Source organism: Trachemys scripta, chromosome 2 (genome assembly GCF_013100865.1).
Source record: "Trachemys scripta elegans isolate TJP31775 chromosome 2, CAS_Tse_1.0, whole genome shotgun sequence".
NCBI classification, from domain to species: domain Eukaryota; kingdom Metazoa; phylum Chordata; order Testudines; family Emydidae; genus Trachemys; species Trachemys scripta.
This window is the reverse complement of record NC_048299.1, coordinates 252,498,000-252,516,830: the sequence shown is the minus strand read 5'-3', so window position 1 is coordinate 252,516,830 and position 18,831 is coordinate 252,498,000. Positions and strand designations below refer to the sequence as shown.

The window sequence follows — 18,831 nt, the reverse complement described above, 5'->3', positions numbered from 1 at the left end:
ACTGAGCTATCCCTCCCCCCATAGCTAGAGGGACTGAATCAGACTTTTTCTTCCTAAATACATATACTCAAACAATTCAATTATGATCTACTTTTTATATGAAGAGATATAGTTGATTCTTTAGGCACCATGTGCACCTGCACAATGCTATGGTGTGCGTAAAAGCAAGCATTTGGAAGTAAAATTATATATATTAAAAGAATATATTTTGTGGGTGATTCTATGAATGTTTATTTTAAATCTGCCAGTGCTGCTTCGTTAGTTATGCAAATTAACAAATAATAGTCATATAACCAGCACTGCCTAAACTCACCATTTGTCATATTAACTGAGGATGAAAGACTGCTCCTGAATTAAAAAGAGAAGCTAATGTTTTTTATAAGCCATAACTGGCTAAATCATTCTTTTCAAAGAAGACATATCTGCCTCCGATTGTTACACATTTTATCCTTTTATAGCTGTGACAATTAGATATCATAAAATTAAAACAAAACAAGAAAAGTGATTATGTCACCACAAGATGGCTTTCTACAAATCATTCTTCAGATTCAGGAGCCAACTTATTCAAAGGCTGAAGCTTTTTACTGCCTAAAAACCTGCTCATGATTTAATAGAACATTATCATCCGTCTCTGCCAATGTGTGATATTAAAAAGATAACTAGAATCTCCACAGAGGGCTTGCTCTAATCATTACACACATCACACAACTGCACACAGTATCCAAGTAAAGAATCAACCATGTCTCCTCATGTCAAAAGTAGATTACAATAAAAAGGTGACTAGTACTATTATCATTATTATTTATATTTATCTCTTTAGAGGACCCAAAATTATGCAGGGAGTCTCAGATAAACACAAGGTCCCCACCCAGCAGAGCTCACTACCTGGGGCCCCAGGTCTGTGAAGATTTGCAAATGCATTTAATTTGAAGTCAACAGGGCAATTCACAGTGTGTAAAGTGAAGCATGTGCAGAGCTTTGTTGACTTAATTGGGTCTCTGTGCAGGGGGTCTCTCCAGGCAGAGCAGCTTGCAGGATCAAGGCATAATTTCACATGACACAATGAGTTAACAAAACAGTGAGGTGGGGTAAGAAAGACAATGGTTACAGTCAAGACAAACTGTTGTAGCTTTTTTTGTGTGTGTGGGAAACAGGGGTATTATTTACTAAATAGTTTTTAATAAATATGAATACTGTTTCAGCAGGTGTCACCAGATAGCACAATAATACATAGTTTTCCAAGTTCCTTTTCTTCATGTGTGAGCAAATGTTAAGTCTTGGGAAGACATGTTGTGTTGCAGTTATTTGTAGATATGCAAGGTTCTGTGCAGAGGCCATTGTCCTTGGAAAGGGAGCTTTGACTGGAGTCAGTCCCTGAGGCAGAGTTGTTCACTGAGAGCTAGGCTGATGTTGGGTTGAGACTCTTGAAAGAAGGGATCGCCCTGCATATTGTTGACCACCTCTCTCCCAGGACTGGTGCATATGTGTAAATACAAAAAGTTACATTTAGAATGTGCTCAGACTCCTCATGACTGATTTCTCCTTTGTTGGGAAACTGGACTGGACATCTGCTACTGCTCAGCAGAAAGAGATGCTAGTGTTAGAAATGAGATACTGGTCTTGGAAGAAAAAGCAACAATATAAAATAACATCTTTCTTTGGCTTACCTCTTGTGGACATCAAGTTAGAAAAAGATTTGAATAAAGAGTGTGAGGTGGGCTACTGAGTTGCTTCAGGAAGACATTCAAGACCTCAGGGACAGAATGGAGAAAACTACTGAAGCAGTTGCAGAAGTGGGCAAATCAGGGAAATGAGGCTGACATCATCGGCATAGATGGGTGGGGAACAATCCCCTAAAAGACTAGGGCCAGGATAGAATTATATACAGCCTTGCAGGCAAGAATGAGAAGTTTGAATATGATATGTTGGTGTAGGAGAAACTTGTGGAGAAAATCAAAGAGTGGGAGAAAGTCACCTGGGCAAGGAAGATATTTTTTGCAGCAAAATTTCGCATGGATTGGAGGGTTGTGATATTTCTGTCAGAGATGTCAGAAAATAGGAGTTGGCAGCAGTCATATTAGGAGATAGAGGGTTGGAGAGTTTTAGTTTGGAGTGGAAGTAAAGTCCCAAACTCATCTGGTGACTGAAGAGTTTAGTACCAGACTTCAATACTCACCAGTCAGTTTCAGGGAGTGATTGGCTCAACGGCTGGGGAATCAAGTAGTCCTGGGCACAATCAGTCAGCAGATAGTTGCATGTATTCAATATTTAAAATGTGTTCCATTGACAGGACAAAAGGGCATATGATTTGCTTTTGTTCCCTGATTAGCTGGCTTTAAATTTCTGAATGTGGTTTCTGTTTTGAATTGTTGTGATTACTATTGGCCATTGCACCCTGGTTTTTTTATTGCTCTTTTCCCTTTGAATATAAAAGGTAATGCTCCTGTTTCTGAGCCACTGGTTGCTCAGCGGCCTTCCCTTTAGAGTGACAGACTGTGTCCTTACTTCAATTAGATTAATACTCTCCTGGATATTTATGCATCACCTTCATTGACACTGATGAGTTATACATGCTTAATGAAGGGAGAAAGGACAACCCTTCACCCCAGCTTGCAGACTGCATGAAGTGATGCTTTATCCAGAGCCAGTGCTAGCTCTTTGCGGGGGCCCTAAGCAGGAATATTTTCACACACACACACACACACACACACACACACACACACACACACACACACACACACACAACGTACTAATAATTAAGGGAGGGGGGGCTTGAACTGCTCAGGGCCCTTAGTAATTGCTTTGTCTGCTTATGCCTACCACCAGCTCTGGCTTTATCAAAGGTCATGTTTTACTACCTTCTTTGTGTACTACCTTCTTTTGGGACTTTAAGACCTTCAAGGTGTTGAAGCTGTAACTAGAGTTTGCAAATTCAAACAAAGCCCTTTTAAGAGTATACTAAAAAGGAAGGAAGATTGGGATCCAAAATATTCAGCAGAGTACTAGATTGCACTGCTCTTGAGAGTCTTCTTAAAATTACACTGCGATAGCCAGTCGTATGAGTGTAGCGGTGGTTGGTGTCTGCACAGTCAGCCCTCCCTTTCAAAACAAAACTGCTCATGTGTGTGGGCTGCTGTGCAAAGCCACCTTCCCAGCTACTGTTTCAGGCAGCAAAGTAAACAGGTCCTGATCGCATGTAGAGTTCAAAGATACGGAAAGCAGGTTTCCTGCCTTCAGCCTGATTCCCTTCTCCTTTACACCACTTTTACACTGTGTGGGCCAGATTGTCTCTTCTCTTTTGACCAATTTGTGCCACTCTGGCAGCCCTAGAGGACTGAAATCTGGCTGGTTTGGGCCAACCGGGGTATTCCCTCAACACAGGGACTTACTTTTCTAGGATAAAACTGTTGCTGTAACTAAGTCCCATGCCACTCCCCATCCTGGCCTTAGCACAGGGAGCAGGAGGAACATGTCTAGATCATGCCTTTGTTCCAGCTATCATCAGCTGGCAGACAGTCTCTAGGGGACTGTTGTCGGATGGTATAGGTTAGCGTACAAAGGTTATGCCAAGGAATGCTGGCGCTGAGAGAACGGGGTACCAACACAGCCTCCATAACTGCACCGTCTCTCTGCTACACTGAATGGATCTCAGCTTCAGCAGACAATCTGACCAGTAACTTTTTTCATTCAATTAAGCTACTTCTAATTTACACCGGCGTAACTGAGAGTGGAATCAGGCCCCTCCGGGTTTCTGACATGATTAGGGTTGGACATTGTCATGCATGTAATTGGAGTCAAGAATATTGTGACTTCTGCATTTTTTTGTTTTGTTTTTAAATATCCATATGTTTTGACTTTTTGCCCTGATTCAGAGAAGCAGCGATATTCAGGACAGCTCTTAAGTACATGCCTGAGACCATGAGGAACTGAGTTATGAGAACACCTTCCACAATATTTTTTAAACCATTTTGTTTTAACTTGGAAAGCCAGGTTGGTTTCCAAATAGTGAGTTCAATAGGGGCTCCTCCTAATTTCCAAACTCTTCATCATTACTACAGCACATCGACTCTTCTTGTTATTTGCATCATTTATGATAGTATCAAATGCAAGGTTCTGCAGGAGAACTAGCTTTCCCAGACTTTCTCAAATATGGAACCTACTCCCATTGACACTGAAGATAAAACTCCAGTGTAGTGGGAGCAGGAACAATCCTATTATTAGGTTGCCCATGTATAAGCTCTGATTCTCCACTGCTTTGCACCTTTTGAATCCCATATGTACCTGCGCTAAGTGAATTTAAAGTGGGTTTAAAATGCTGCCATTCTGATTTGGTGCTACTTTATACCCACATCATAACTGACTGCACAATGTGCAAGGCGGTGATGAATCAGAACCCAAAATATCTAATAGATTGGGGTGAAATCCTGGCCCCTACTGAAGTCAATGGGAGTTTTACCTAGATATCATTTATATCAATCACATAGCTTGGATGCATGTAGAAAAATCAGAACTCGCAATTACACCATTGAAACCAATGCTTTTTTATATGAACTACAAATGTCAAACACAATTCCAGACTAACGTATGGGGTCAAAAATATCTTAAATACTTGGAAACGCATTGGACCAGATTCTCTGGTCACTTACAGATAGTTTGATTTCAATAGAGTTACTCCTGATTTACACAAGTGTAAGTGAGAAGAGAATTAAGTGTAAGTGACCAGAGAACAGGGCCAAATTCTGCTTTCATAAACCTTGATATAAATCCAAGCAATTTCCAGTGTGGTGATCACCCATCTCTAAAAAAAAGCCCCCCAAAGTTGCCATGATAAAAACACAGCCCCAATATGAGAACTACAAACTAAAAGGAATTCAATATCAAATTAATGAGGTTTTTATAACTCCTCCTTTTATACTGCAGCAAATTTTCAATTCTCATAACAGACATGTTGGGCAGCAACTCTAACAGTGGCAAAATGTTTCTTTTCTGACTCCCAGAAAAATGAAATGTATTTATTCAGTCAAGGCATCACATTAGTGAGATCCAACCTGGGGCCTTGTGCAAGATGGCAATCCAAACGTGGGTCTGTGTCACTAAATTGTTATGAACATTTATTGCATAATAGTACAGTATTATGTAGTCACCCTATCTTGAACCAGAACTAAGAGCTTTAAACCAAATAGACTTGTTTCAAGGTAGAAGCTTGGCAAATACATACAGCTGACCTAATAAGTCTATGAGACGAATAGCTCAGAAAATTTAACAAGTCCACTGATGAAGAGTTTTTAAATTCTAATGGGTCATTCTTTGTCCATTAATGTCAATTGGAGATTTTGCCATTGACTTCAGTGAGACAAGGCTTTTGCCTCATGAAAGGATTACCAGGGAAATGATTGAACTACTAAGCCTGTTGTTCTGGCTCCCCATGTGCAAGTGAGAAGGCCCAGCTGATGTTCTGAGTATCCCAGGGAATGAAAAAAAGCCCAGCAGTCCTGCTCCCCACGTCTCTTGCGGTGAAGAAAAGCCCTGCCATGCTTGATCCCTGGCACGAAGTGCAACCTTGTTTCTCTCATTTCATTGAAACACTTCTGCTTTATTTATTGGTATATGTTTGAAAACTGATGATTTTTCTGCATTCTTTCTAAAAAATCCTTTTTAATCAAGTAAAAACTTACAAATAAGAAAAAGTAGAATTCCAACTTTAAACACAGTAGTTTGCTTTCTTTTTAACTAAAAATTAAAATCCCAGACATTGCGCCAGAACCTTAGCTAGTATAAAGTGGTATAACTCTGTTGAAGTCGGTGAACTATGCTGCTTGACAACAACTAAGAATTGACCTTGTTTGGAATATATAGCAGTTACACAAAGTTAACCTGGAGAATTATCTTAACAAGTAACTTTATGAGAAAAGCCCCACTGGCACTAGAGAGGATCACAGTTCCCTTTTATGAAGACTAGTTAATACAAAGCATTAATACTGAGGAGAGATATATATAGAGGATTCCCGAGCTAAAAAAAAAAAGGTTACCAGCTTCGCAGAAGTATATTTTTCTTAAAAGATAGAGGTAAACACAAAACATGACCCTGATCCTGCAAAGACTTACCTGTTTAAAATTATGCATGAGTATTTGCAATAACTCTACTCATGGCAGGTTTCACTGAAATACGCACTTCAGTATGTGTAGCTTTCCCTTGGTGAGGATTCCTTTACTTGAGTGGGTTTTGTCTGTTGGTGGGAGTGGCTTAAGGCAGTAATGTATTATGTATTTAGAAACTCATCATAGCTGTTAATTATGTAGTGAAACCTCTAGTAACATGGCAAGGGATGCAGACTCCATATTTGAAATAATACATATTAAAAGGCATGTATTTTGAAATTGTTCCTCTAATTCATTATAAAAAGGTTGTAATTTTTGTTTCAGAGTGCTCTTTAAGTTTTCAAAAGGCTTTGACTGTGTAACTATAGTGTACTGATTGTGAATAGTTAGAGGCAGTGCATACGCGTGTGAGTATAAAATGGAGGCATATGTAGCAGTAACTATGAATACATAAAGGAGGATACACAGATTCACATTTCTGTGGCACTCACGTGTCTGGATGGCAACATGATCCATATTTATTTGGTGCGGAGGAAGTAGCTCGATTTATTTTCATGCTACAATTTGGAGATTGATGGGGAGGATACACAGCAGGGACAGTTAGGGAACATATGTGAAAGCCGTGACAGTGGGTATGTTAATGTAGATATGAGGAGGCGGTCCATACAGCTGTGACAGGGGTTATATCAGTGGAGGGACAGGGCAGGGGCTATAGGGCAGAGACAGTGGCTATGTCAGTGGACGGTAGGGGTGTATATAGCAGTGACAGGGGTACAGCAGTGGAGGGTAGGGGATATAGAGCAGTGCCAGTGGATATATCAGTGGGGTATGGGGAAGGGGGCTATAGGGCAGTGACAGTAGCTATGTCAATGGGGGCTATAGGGCATTGCCGGTGGGTATGTCAGTGGGTATGTCAGAGGGGGCAAAAGAGCAGTGCCAGTGGTATGTCAGCAGAGGCTATAGGGCAGTGTCAGTGGATATGTAAGTGGGGAATAGCAAGGGGCTATAAGGCAGTGCCAGTTGGTATGTCAGCGGGGGGCAGGGCAGGGGCTATAGGGCAGTGCCAGTGGGAATGTCAGCAGGGTCTATAGGGCTGTGCCAGTAGGGGTGGGGAGTGGGCTATAGAGCAGTGACAGTGAGCCTGTCAATGCAGGGGTAGGAGGGAACTATAGGGCAGAGCCATGGGGTAGGTCAGTGGTGGGCAGTGCAAGTGGGTATGTCCACGGTGGTAGCAGGGGGCTATAGGGCAGTGCCAGTGGTGAGGTAGGAGGGGGCTACAGGGCAGTGTCAATGGGTATGTCATTGAGGAAGTAGCAGGGGGCTATAGGGCAGTGCCAGGGGGCCGGGAAAGGGGTTATTAGGTAGTGCCAGTGGGGGCAGGGAGGGAGGTATAGTGCTGTGTCAGTGGGAGAGTTGGAGGGGGCTATAGGGCAGTGCCGGGGGGGGTGAGCAGGGGGCTATAGAGCACTGCCAGTGGGGAGGGCTATTAAGCGGTGTCAATGGGGAGTAGCAGGAGGCTATAGGGCAGTGCCAGTGGGGGTTAGCGGGGCGGGGGCTATAGGCCAGTGGGGTTAGCATGGCGGGGGTTATAGTGCAGTGCCAGTGGGGTTAGCGGGGCGGAGGCTATAGGGCAGTGCCAGTGGGGTTAGCAGGGAGGGGACTACAGGGCAGTGCCAGTGGGGTTAGCGGGGCAGGGGCTATAGGGCAGTGCCAGTGGGGTTGGCGGGGCGGGGGCTATAGGGCAGTGTTGGGGGCGTTGGCAGGGCGGGGGCCATAGGGCAGTGCCAGTGGGTTTAGCGGGGCGGGGGCTATAGGGCAGTGCCAGTGGGTTTAGCGGGGAGGGGGCTATAGGGCAGTGCCAGTGGGGGCTGGGAGGGGACTATAGGGCAGGGCCAGTGGGGTTTAGCGGGGCGGGGGCTATAGGGCAGTGCCAGTGGGGGTTGGCGGGGCGGGGGCTATAGGGCAGTGCCAGTGGGTTTAGCGGGGAGGGGGCTATAGGGCAGTGCCAGTGGGGGCTGGGAGGGGACTATAGGGCAGTGCCAGTGGGGTTTAGCGGGGAGGGGGCTATAGGGCAGTGCCAGTGGGGGTTGGCGGGGCGGGGGCTATAGGGCAGTGCCAGTGGGGGTTGGCGGGGCGGGGGCTATAGGGCAGTGCCGGGGGCGTTGGCGGGGCGGGGGCCATAGGGCAGTGCCAGTGGGTTTAGCGTGGAGGTGACACGCAGCCCCCAGACTCTGCCCAGTGCAGGCGGCGCCCGGCCCGTTCACACGGAGCACGCGGGGCCCAACCCGCGCTGGAATTACCTCCCTCCGCAGCACATGACCCGGAACGCGGGTCTGGAGCTCCCGGGAGCTGAGCGCGCGGGGCTGTGGCGAGGTGCGGGCGGGCAGTGAGGAGCCACTCGGGAGGAGCCGCCAGCAGCAGCAGCAGCGGCAGCCCAGATGTGCAGCGAGGCGGCCGGGCAGGTAAGGCACAGCTGGCTCCTGCTCTCCTTGGCACTGGTGCCGCTCTATGCCCAGCATCGCGCAGCCGAGCTCGCCGGGCGCTCGGGAGAGATCCGTGTAGCAGAAGAGTTTCTCGCTCTGTCTCCCTTAAACAACCCTCCGGCTCTTGCCAGCCAGCCCCGGGACAGCGGCACATCACCGAGTCCCTTCGTGCATTTCTATGTATTTTAAAACGTCTCAGTAAAATATAATCCCGCTTTTAAAACTTTGCAGCGGGTTTGTGTTCCAGCAGGCGTCAATGCACGGTATTGGGCTTTAAACCATACCTGTATTGCAGGTAACAAATTATGATAAGGATGGAATTGTGATACTTCGGGGGAATTTTAACCCACCCCGTTAGACTTTTAGCTATTCCAGCTGCTTAACTTTTTAAGTAGGTCTGTTATTGCTGCCAAGTACAAACAGAGTGGTAGCTTTGATGACCAGCTGGTTCATGCAGATATTTTAGAGAATGGTTATTTCCTATGTAGCCTTGGTTAATGGTCATTCTTAAGTACAAAACATGTACAACTTTCTCCTCCTCTCTAAAATCTCTGTGGATTTGTTTCCATAGAGTTGGCATACAGTTCTTTATGTCAGAAAAGCAGACGGCTAACATATCCAGTTCTGTATGGGAGAGGTGCTATGGTGCTGGATAAAGTGTATGAGTTACTGGGATGCTTAATTTGACTCCCCCCCACCCTTTCTTTTATGATTCATCAAATGTTGTCTGAGAGACAGGTGATGATGGTGCTAAAATGCTAAAGACAATAATCCCCTGGATAGTTGCAAAGAAGACACATATAGTTACAATCCCAAATTTCAAAGCAACTGGATCTTATATTGATGTCTCATTATGGTAATAAATAAATCTTAGCATGAAACATGATTCTTTAGGCACTGTAATTTTAAAATTTTAGGGCATATCTACAGCCCTTTCAAGTCAGTGGGAGTTTTTCCATTGACTTTAATGGGATTTGGATCAAGCCTTTAATGATCAATCAAATTCCAATTGGTGTAAAACCAATGCAAGGTAAATATATTTCAGGGATCATTATTATTTATTGTTAACCAGATGTATATCCTGCTGGGCTACTTCCGTCTCTTTTTTAAGCTCTGTCTGAGATAGACGCTTTGCTCTGAGCAAGTGGGGTCAGGAATGTCCCCTTGAATCTGTAAGGAAATTGTATGAAAGAAATACATTTAAAAACTGGGTTGGCCCATTTCCCTCAACTGGGCTGTCTTCTCTTCACCTTTGCTGTGTCTTTTAACATAGGAGACAGTGGGCTGCTGCTGGCAGCTGCAGGATGAAGTCACCTCCCTGCTGCATGTCCCTTTCTTCCCAGACAACCGGACAGGAGCCAGGGGACAGCACATCGCTGGGTTCCTTGGAGTCCAGCGTCTTCTGCAGTGAGGAGGAACAGGGGCCCTTGCTGCAGAAAGTTGACCCCTCCTTGGACTGTTTCACCATCAATGTGGGTGGCAGCCGCTTCGTACTGTCCCAGCAAACTCTGTCTTGCTACCCAGACACCCGGCTCGGCAAGCTGGCCGTGGTGGTGTCCGCTGCCCGGGATGTAGCCTCTAGCCTCCTGGAGCTCTGCGACGATGCCAACCTGGTGGAGAACGAGTATTTCTTCGACCGGAGCTCGCAGGCGTTTCGCTACATCCTGAACTATTACCAGACAGGGAGGTTGCATGTGATGGAGCAGCTGTGCGCCCTCTCCTTCCTGCAGGAGATCCAGTACTGGGGTCTGGATGAGCTCAGCATCGACTCCTGCTGCAGAGACAGGTGAGCACTGGGAAAAGGAGGAAAATAATAATGTGGGCTGGATGCTCTCAGTATCAACTCCTGCTGCAGGGAAAGGCAGGCTCTGGGGTGTGAAGGGAAGAGATTCAGCAGTGTGGGTTGGAGGAATTCAGCATCAACTGCACTTACAGGGGTAGATGGGTGCTGGGGAAGGAGCTGAGATGCACAAACTCAGCACCAACTCCCACTACATAGACAAGTGGATATTGGATGTGGGAGGGAAAAGGTTGGAAGAGGTCACTGGAGACTGTTACTAGAGGGGAGGTTGGCACTGGGGGCAGGATGATGAGATTCAGTATGGGAGCAGTGGCTGGGCAAATGCTGCATTGACTTCTGCTAAAGGGACGGGTGGCACTGGGAGTTCTGGGTGGGAGGAGGAGGAGGCAGAAGGAAATGCCTGGGGGGGACAGGCTGAGCCAGAAGTGACAGCAGATGAAAATGGTAAATAGGGACGAGGAGAAGGTGGACATCTGTGACGTTTGTGCTAGGATATTTTTATTCTTTTAATTCTATTGGTTGTGGTTAATTTTGGTTACTGGTTTATTTGTTAATATTGAAGTGTGGGGGTGTTCTAAAAATGATAAATAAAAAATCCAAAATACTTACATTAAAATCATTATAATCAGATGAATGTGATACAAAAACCAGTGCACACCTGCACTGCCTGACAGTCCAATAGTATCTATTCCAGAATGGCTTCAAGGTGCTACTCGATTTCACTGATTTCTTAATAGATTTTCAGGTCAGAAAGGATCACTATGACCATCTAGTCTGACCTGCATAACACAGGCCATAGAATCACATCTAGTAATTCCTGCATCATGCCCTTATCCTGTGGCTGAGCTGGGACATATTTTTTGAAAGCCTTCTAACCTTGATTTAAAGACTGATGAAAATCCACCACATCCCTTGGTATGAGGCTTGACTATCAACAGCGATCAATAAATGTACTGACTACCAGCATGTATATATGGAAAAAAGGATTGTCTCATGCTTCTTGGTAATCTCCTTGTTTGAAGAAAATGTTCCATAAATATGGCCCTGATTCAGCAAAATATTTAGCACATGCTTAAAATCCATAATAACTACTCAACAAAGTTGGAGAATTGTTTTGCTGAATCAGGACCTAAATGTTTAAATAAGGTGTAAATAACAGATATAATATAGGTTCTTGAGCTATTGGTATGTTTTGGACAAAGGATTATAAAGGTATAAAGGATTATATACCTCCCTTCTAAAGCAATGTAATAAAAATTAAGTAAAATATTATTAATAAAAATGACAAGATGGTTTAGAAACATAGGGCCTGTCATAACTATAAAGGGAAGGGTAACAGCTGTCCTGTGTACAGTACTATAAAATCCCTCCTGGCCAGAGACTCCAAAATCCTTTTCCCTGTAAAGGGTTAAGAAGCTCAGGTAACCTGGCTGGCATCTGACCTAAAGGACCAATAAGGGGACAAGATACTTTCAAATCTTTGGGGGGGGAGGAAAGGCTTTTGTTTGTGTTCTTTGTTTTGGTTGGGTGTTCGCTCTCGGGACTGAGAGGAACCAGACATCAATCCAGGTTCTCCACATCTTTCTAAACAAGTCTCTCCTATTTCAAACTTGTAAGTAAATAGCCAGGCAAGGCATGTTAGTTTTCCTTTGTTTTCTCAACTTGTAAATGTACCTTTTACTAGAGTGTTTATCTTTGTTTGCTGTACTTTGAACCCAAAACTAGAGGGGAGTCCTCTAAGCTCTTTAAGTTTGATTACCCTGTAAGGTTAATTTCCATACTGATTTTACAGAGATGATTTTTACCTTTTTCTTTAATTAAAAGCCTTCTTTTTAAGAACCTGATTGATTTTTCCTTGTTTTAAGATCCAAGGGGTTTGGATCTTGATTCACCAGGAGTTGGTGAGAGGAAGGAGGGGAATGGTTAGTTTCTCCTTGTTTTAGATCCCAGGGGGGTTGGAACTGTATTCACCAGGAGTTGGTGGGAGGAAGGAGGAGGAATGGTTAATTTCTCCTTGTTTTAGATCCCAGGGGGTTGGAATGTATTCACCAGGAGTTGGTGGGAGGAAGGAGGGGAATGGTTAATTTCTCCTTGTTTTAAGATCCAAGGGGTTTGGATCTGTATTCACCAGGGAATTGGTGAAGGTTTTTCAAGGCTTCCCAGGGAGGGAATCCATTGGAAATGGTGGCAGCGGGACCAAAGCTAAGCTGGTAGTTAAGCTTAGAAGTTTTCATGCAGGCCCCTACATTTGTACCCTAAAGTTCAAAGTGGGGATACAGCCTTGACAGGGCCTGATTCTGCCAGTCTTACATGAGCATCCCCTACTCTCACAGTTTGTCCCACTGACGTTAAGAGTAGAATCCTAGAATTAGGACTGGAAGGGACCTCAAGAGGTTATCTAGTCCAGTCCCCTGCACTCAAGGCAGGACTAAGTATTATCTAGACCAGGAGTCGGCAACCTTTCAGAAGTGGTGTGCTGAGTCTTCATTTATTCACTCTAATTTAAGGTTTCGCGTGCCAGTAATACATTGTAACATTATATATTATATAAGTCTATGATATATAACTAAACAATTGTTGTATGTAAAGTAAATAAGGTTTTTAAAATGTTTAAGAAGCTTCATTTAAAATTAAATTAAAATACAGAACCCTCCGGACCGGTGGCCAGGACCCGGGCAGTGTGAGTGCCACTGAAAATCAGCTTGTGTGCCGCCTTCGGCACGTGTGCCATAGGTTGCCTACCCCGATCTAGACCATCCCTGACAGGTGTTTGTCTACCCTGCTCTTAAAAAACCTCCATTGATGGAGATTCCATACCTCCCTAGGCAACTTATTCCAGTGCCTAACCACTCTGACAATTAGGAAGTTTTTTTCCTAATGGGCAACCTAAATCACCCTTGCTGCAATTTAAGCCCATTGCTTTTTGCCTTTTCTCAGAAGTTAAGGAAATGTATCAAATTCCCTTTAGGAAGATTTACTCTGGTTGCAGGGGGTTTTTCATGTGAAAGACAGTTTCCATAATAGTGCAAAAATTGTCATTCAAGGTTTATATTTTGGGTTGGATTCCCTGGGCAGGTACTTCAGGAGGAAGGAACTGAGTGAAGCTTTGGATATCAAGAAAGATGCAGAAGAGCTGGATGCCCAGGATGAAGAAGAGGATTTCTCTGGGAGTCTCTGTCCCAGTGTCAGGCAGAGGCTCTGGGAGATGCTGGAGAAGCCTCGCTCTTCTGTAGCTGCCAGGACTTTTGGCACTCTCTCTATGGCCTTTGTTGTCGTGTCCATTGCCAATATGGCCTTGATTTCTGTGGAGCTGAGCTGGTTGGCGCCCCCACTACTGGATGCCCTGGAGTATGTGTGCATTGTCTGGTTCACAGCGGAGTTTGCCCTGCGGCTCCTGTGCACACGGGATCGGTGCCGCTTCCTGAGGAGCGTGGCGAACATCATAGACCTGCTGGCCATTTTACCCTTCTACATCACCCTGCTGGTGGAGAGCATGTGCGGTGGGGAGAGCTCTCAAGAGCTGGAGAATGTGGGGCGCATCGTCCAGGTGCTGAGGCTGCTCAGAGCTCTGCGTATGTTGAAGCTGGGCAGACATTCCACAGGTACCTTTAGCGCATAGATTTAACATAATATTGGTTTTAGCGTTTCACAAGCCATAAGAGGTCAGAAGAAATTAACCAAGCAAGTTAAATGTACAGACACATAGTAACCCGTATAGATTATCCAGGGTGCTGTTGCCTCAGTAATAAAACTGAATCTGCATAGAAGGGATGGAAGGAAATGACCTGTTGGTCAAAAACACTAGATACATACTCAGGGTGGCTACTCCCCTGCTGCTCCTGCCGCTGCGACTTGCCTCCAATGTTAGTGCACTAGCTAGCAGAGCTAGCGTGGGAATGGAATTGACACCTGCAGCTCGAAGTGTAGCAGATCCTATGACGGCTCCTAGTGGCAATTCCCCAGGTTTGTAATGACAATTGTTGACATCAGATAACTTCACTTTGAAATTTGGGGTCACACCTTTCTATCTTTCATAAGTTTATTTAAAAACCATTCAGGAAATTATTGTCCTATTGGTTTAGCATCGCCTGTCTCTCTCCCATATGGAGTTTAGTGATTTCTTGTCATTGAAAGGGAAAAAATTGAATTAATCTTATCAGAACCTGATAACTCTCCTAGTCTAAGAGTGAAGTATCACATCACCATTAAAACTGAAAATAGTAGTCCATTTCTTTAGCATACAGAATTAGATGCCACTTAACTACACATGTAAACAGCTCCGAAGAGGTTAAATGCCAGTGGTGATAATTGTATACTTTTTGAAATTTAAGTTTTACCAGTCGCCCAGGCTCAGAGCAGTAAATCAAAAACTGCAGCTCGTTATAATTTGAATGTTGTCGGAAACAGTTATCTTCTGGCAGAGCAGGCGCTGCTATTAACATAAACCTAGTAAATCAGAATGGAAATATACACTGTACCGATCTGGAGCCTGTTTCCTGCTAGTTAAAGATGACAAAATGGTGAGGGTTTTTCATTTTGATTCTAACGCATACATAAACATAGTCATTAATATGGAAAGTTCTGCACACAGACGGGATCATCCATAATCACATCTTCCTCTCCCACCTACAAGCAGAGTCACCCAGCTGTATGACATCATCCCTGGGATATTGTAGAGACCCGTTTTGCACAGTTGGGATCCACTCCAGCGGAGTGGATGGGGATGGGGCAGGCTCGGGGAAGGGACGGGAACCCTGCTGTGCGTAGCAGGGTGTGGCAGAAAAATGCTCAACTTGCCCTGCACATTTTGTGACGAAATGGCAGAGCCAAACTATTCCTGTGGGTGGGGGTGATAAAGACAGGACACAACTATGCCTCTGCAAAAGCCGAGCTATGTTTGGGGAAGGGATGTGGTCAGAAAGGGGACATAAAGCAGGCTGTGAAGGCTGAGCAGTTGGATTTGATACACCTATTCAACCTAGCACTTCCCCAGCACAGGCCTAGTGGCACAAAGGGCCAGGGCCACTGCTCTGCCTCATCTAGACTCACCGTTACTGGCACCCCTCGTGCTACTGGCAGTGCTACCAAGACTCACTCCTTGCACTCCCCAGCACCTACAGCGAAGTTATTGCAGCCCTCCTCACAGGAGGAAAGCAGGACTCCCTAAGGCCTTTCTGCTCAACCTCAATGTGCTTGTGTTGGAGCAATCATGGTTTGGCTTGGCCAGATAAATAATTTGAAAAGAATTGCTTTCATATGGTAAGAAATTACAAAACCTGCACAGCCACTGACACCTACTGATCACTGAGAACATGCTTATTGTGTGCCCTTTAACTTGTGTTTGGCTAAAGCATATCTTCCAGAAAAGCATCCACCCTTGAACTGAAGACATCAAGAGATGAATCTACCACTTTCCTTCATAGTTTCATCCAATAACTAATCACCCTCACAGTAAAAATGTGTGCCTTCTTTCCAGTTTGAAGTTGTCTGGCTTTGACTTTCAGGCACTGGTTCTTCTTATGCCTTTCTCTGCCAGATTAAAAAGCCATTTAGTACCTGGTGTTTGCTCCCTACGAAGATACTTACACATTGCAATCAAGTCACCACTTGATCTTCTATTTGCTCAACGAAACAGGTTGAGCTTTTTAAGTCTGTAAGGCATTTTTTCCAGCCCTCGGATCATTTTAGTGGCTTATTTCTGCATCCTCTCCAATTTTTCAACATGTTTTTAAATATGGACACCAGAACTATGTACAGTATTCCAGTATCAGTCTTACCAATGCCATATACAGAGGTAAAATCACCTCTCTGCACCTACTCACTACACCCCTATTTATAAATCCAGCAAACAAAAACATGGTAAGAGAGCCCTGAAATTCACTAATGCTTTCAAAAAGAGCAATGCTTTATTTAACTTGTAACACTTCCCCTTTGGGTCATTGAGAAACTAATTACTCAATCATCCCTTCTAGTTGTTAGTTTTGCAAGGTGCTCAATGCCACTAACTTCCTTGCAAATTGAGGGTTATCAGAGCTGGTCCTTAGGACTGGTCTACATGCAGCTTTTGTACCATTATAACTATATTGAGTGATATAGTTAAAGGTGATACATCCCCTAGTGTGGATGAATTTATACCAGTATAAAGGTGCTTATATGGTTTAGCTTATTCCCCTACATTTACAGGAGTATGCTATACCAGTATGAACACCTAAACCAATATAGTTATAGTGCTACAAAAACTGTGTGTAGACAAGCCCTTAGTTAGGTAGTGTGGAGGAAAAGAAAAAATCTCTAAAAAACAAGGAGCCCAATTGCACTCTCTGAAGTGCATGCATCAAACCAGGGGCTTTGTGTGTGCACTGGGAAATAGAGATTAGCCCAAAAGCACCAAGAAATCTTAAACACATTTATGTCTCAAACTCCCAGAGACTCCAATGGCTGTCTGAGACCTGCAAAAATGTATGAGTTCAACCTTAGTTTCCAACATTATTTGGTTTAGTTGGAGCTCTGGGGGTAATTTGTAAGCATTGCATTTCTCCCCCTCAATAAGAAAAACAATATTAGTTATTTAAAAAATTAGTGAGAGAAACACTTTGTCAGAAATCTTAAAGTCCTCAGTGATCAAGAAGATATAATACAGAGACCCAAGTTATCATAACTGGCTTTAGAGGATGCCCTGTTTTGTGGATATATTTTGTTTTTCATTTGTGTGCCTATGGCATTTCTTCCTTTGCAGTGTTATTGTATTTGCTTTTTCACTCCTGCATACCCTAGAGGGGGAGGGGCAAAGAGCAACCACATGTGCACACTTGTCTTTGTCCTGTGCAAGTCTCTGCACACTAATGCTCCCTCCCCCTACCCACTCAGCTTTTGCATAGAGGTGCAAGTGAGGCAAAGGGGTTTGTGAAGTTGGACAAAGGTGATCGCCTTATGCCTGATCCTATCCCCCAAATTGAATGGCTCATTTCCCTCATAACAAGTTACTCCAACTACATTGTAATTGAAGGGATGTACCTGGCAGAGCTGGCAGTAACCAGCATAAGAGAGGAAGGCATGAGATGTGTATCTCCCACTCCTGTCTTTGCATGTCTTCCCCCTCACTCTAATATGATTCATGATCAGGCCCTTATTAATTTGTATACTGGACACCAATATCTATTCTTTTCCATTTCAAGATAGGGACCATAAATCAGAGACCTCTGTGTTTTATTTCTTGAATAATCATGTTTTTCCAATGGTTCTCCAAACAGCATTGCCTCCTCATAAAGGCATTCCTGAGGTTGAAACATAAAACGCAAAGTGTCTAGCTTTCAGAACAAGTGCTTCTTAACAGAGGTATGAAGACTGTTACATGGATCAACCTACTGACAGGATTTCTTGTGTTCCAGGCTTGCGATCTCTTGGGATGACTATTGCACAGTGCTACGAAGAGGTTGGCCTGCTGCTGCTTTTTCTTTCTGTGGGAATATCTATATTTTCCACGGTGGAGTATTTTGTTGAACAAGGTGTCCCTGGCACAACTTTCACAAGTGTGCCCTGTGCATGGTGGTGGGCAACAACTTCCATGACAACCGTTGGTTATGGCGACATTAGACCAGACACTACCACTGGCAAGGTAGTGGCCTTTATGTGTATATTATCGGGTATATTGGTCTTGGCTTTGCCTATAGCTATAATAAATGACCGTTTTTCTGCTTGTTATTTTACACTGAAGATAAAGGAGGCTGCTCTTCGACAGCGTGAAGCTTTAAAGAAGCTCACAAAGAACACATCAACTGACTCAAATATCAATGTTAATTTGCGAGACATATATGCTCGCAGTATCATGGATATGTTACGGTTAAGAAGCAGAGAGAGAGCAAGCACCAGGAGCAGTGGTGGAGATGATTTTTGGTTTTGACTTTATAAAATCTTGTATAACATACAGACTACTTCAAGGTGTAGTAGTGAACAGTAGGACAGCTGTCATTTTACATTATTCACTCTTAGCATATTTGTTCTCCAATTTGCAATTTTATTTTCTTGGTGCATTTAGATAACTAGTGTAGGCCAAAGGCATAACTCAAAAACTCTCAAGGGGCTTTGAAACTAATTTTCACAATTGGTTCTTGAACTGGAAAAATATAGGGGACCCATCAAAGTAAAATAATGATCCAAATCTTTGTCTATGAATCGTATGTCCTTGCTAACATACAGTAATAAAGTTTTACACCCTTCCCCCCCTCAAAAAAAAAAACGGGGGGAGGAGGCTTTTGGTGGAAAGGATGAGGAAATTAAAAATACTTGAAAAGAATAAAAATATAAAAGTATAAAATCATCCAAAATAATATCAAGGGGAAATGTCTTCCATTATCTCAAACTGGGGGGAGAGATAGCTCAGTGGTTTGAGCATTGGCCTGCTAAACCCAGGGTTGTGAGTTCAATCCATGAGGGGGCCATTTAAGGATC

General features: G+C 43.9%; 1 protein-coding gene across 1 annotated transcript; it reads left to right on the top strand.

Moving 5' to 3' along the window:
• Positions 1–9,907: 9,907 nt before the first annotated feature.
• Positions 9,908–18,283, top strand: KCNV1 (potassium voltage-gated channel modifier subfamily V member 1). The gene is made up of 3 exons (XM_034759586.1): positions 9,908–10,368; positions 13,459–13,985; positions 17,772–18,283. Exons 1-3 carry the CDS (start codon positions 9,908–9,910, stop codon positions 18,281–18,283), a joined length of 1,500 nt encoding a protein of 499 aa, XP_034615477.1.
• Positions 18,284–18,831: the final 548 nt, after the last annotated feature.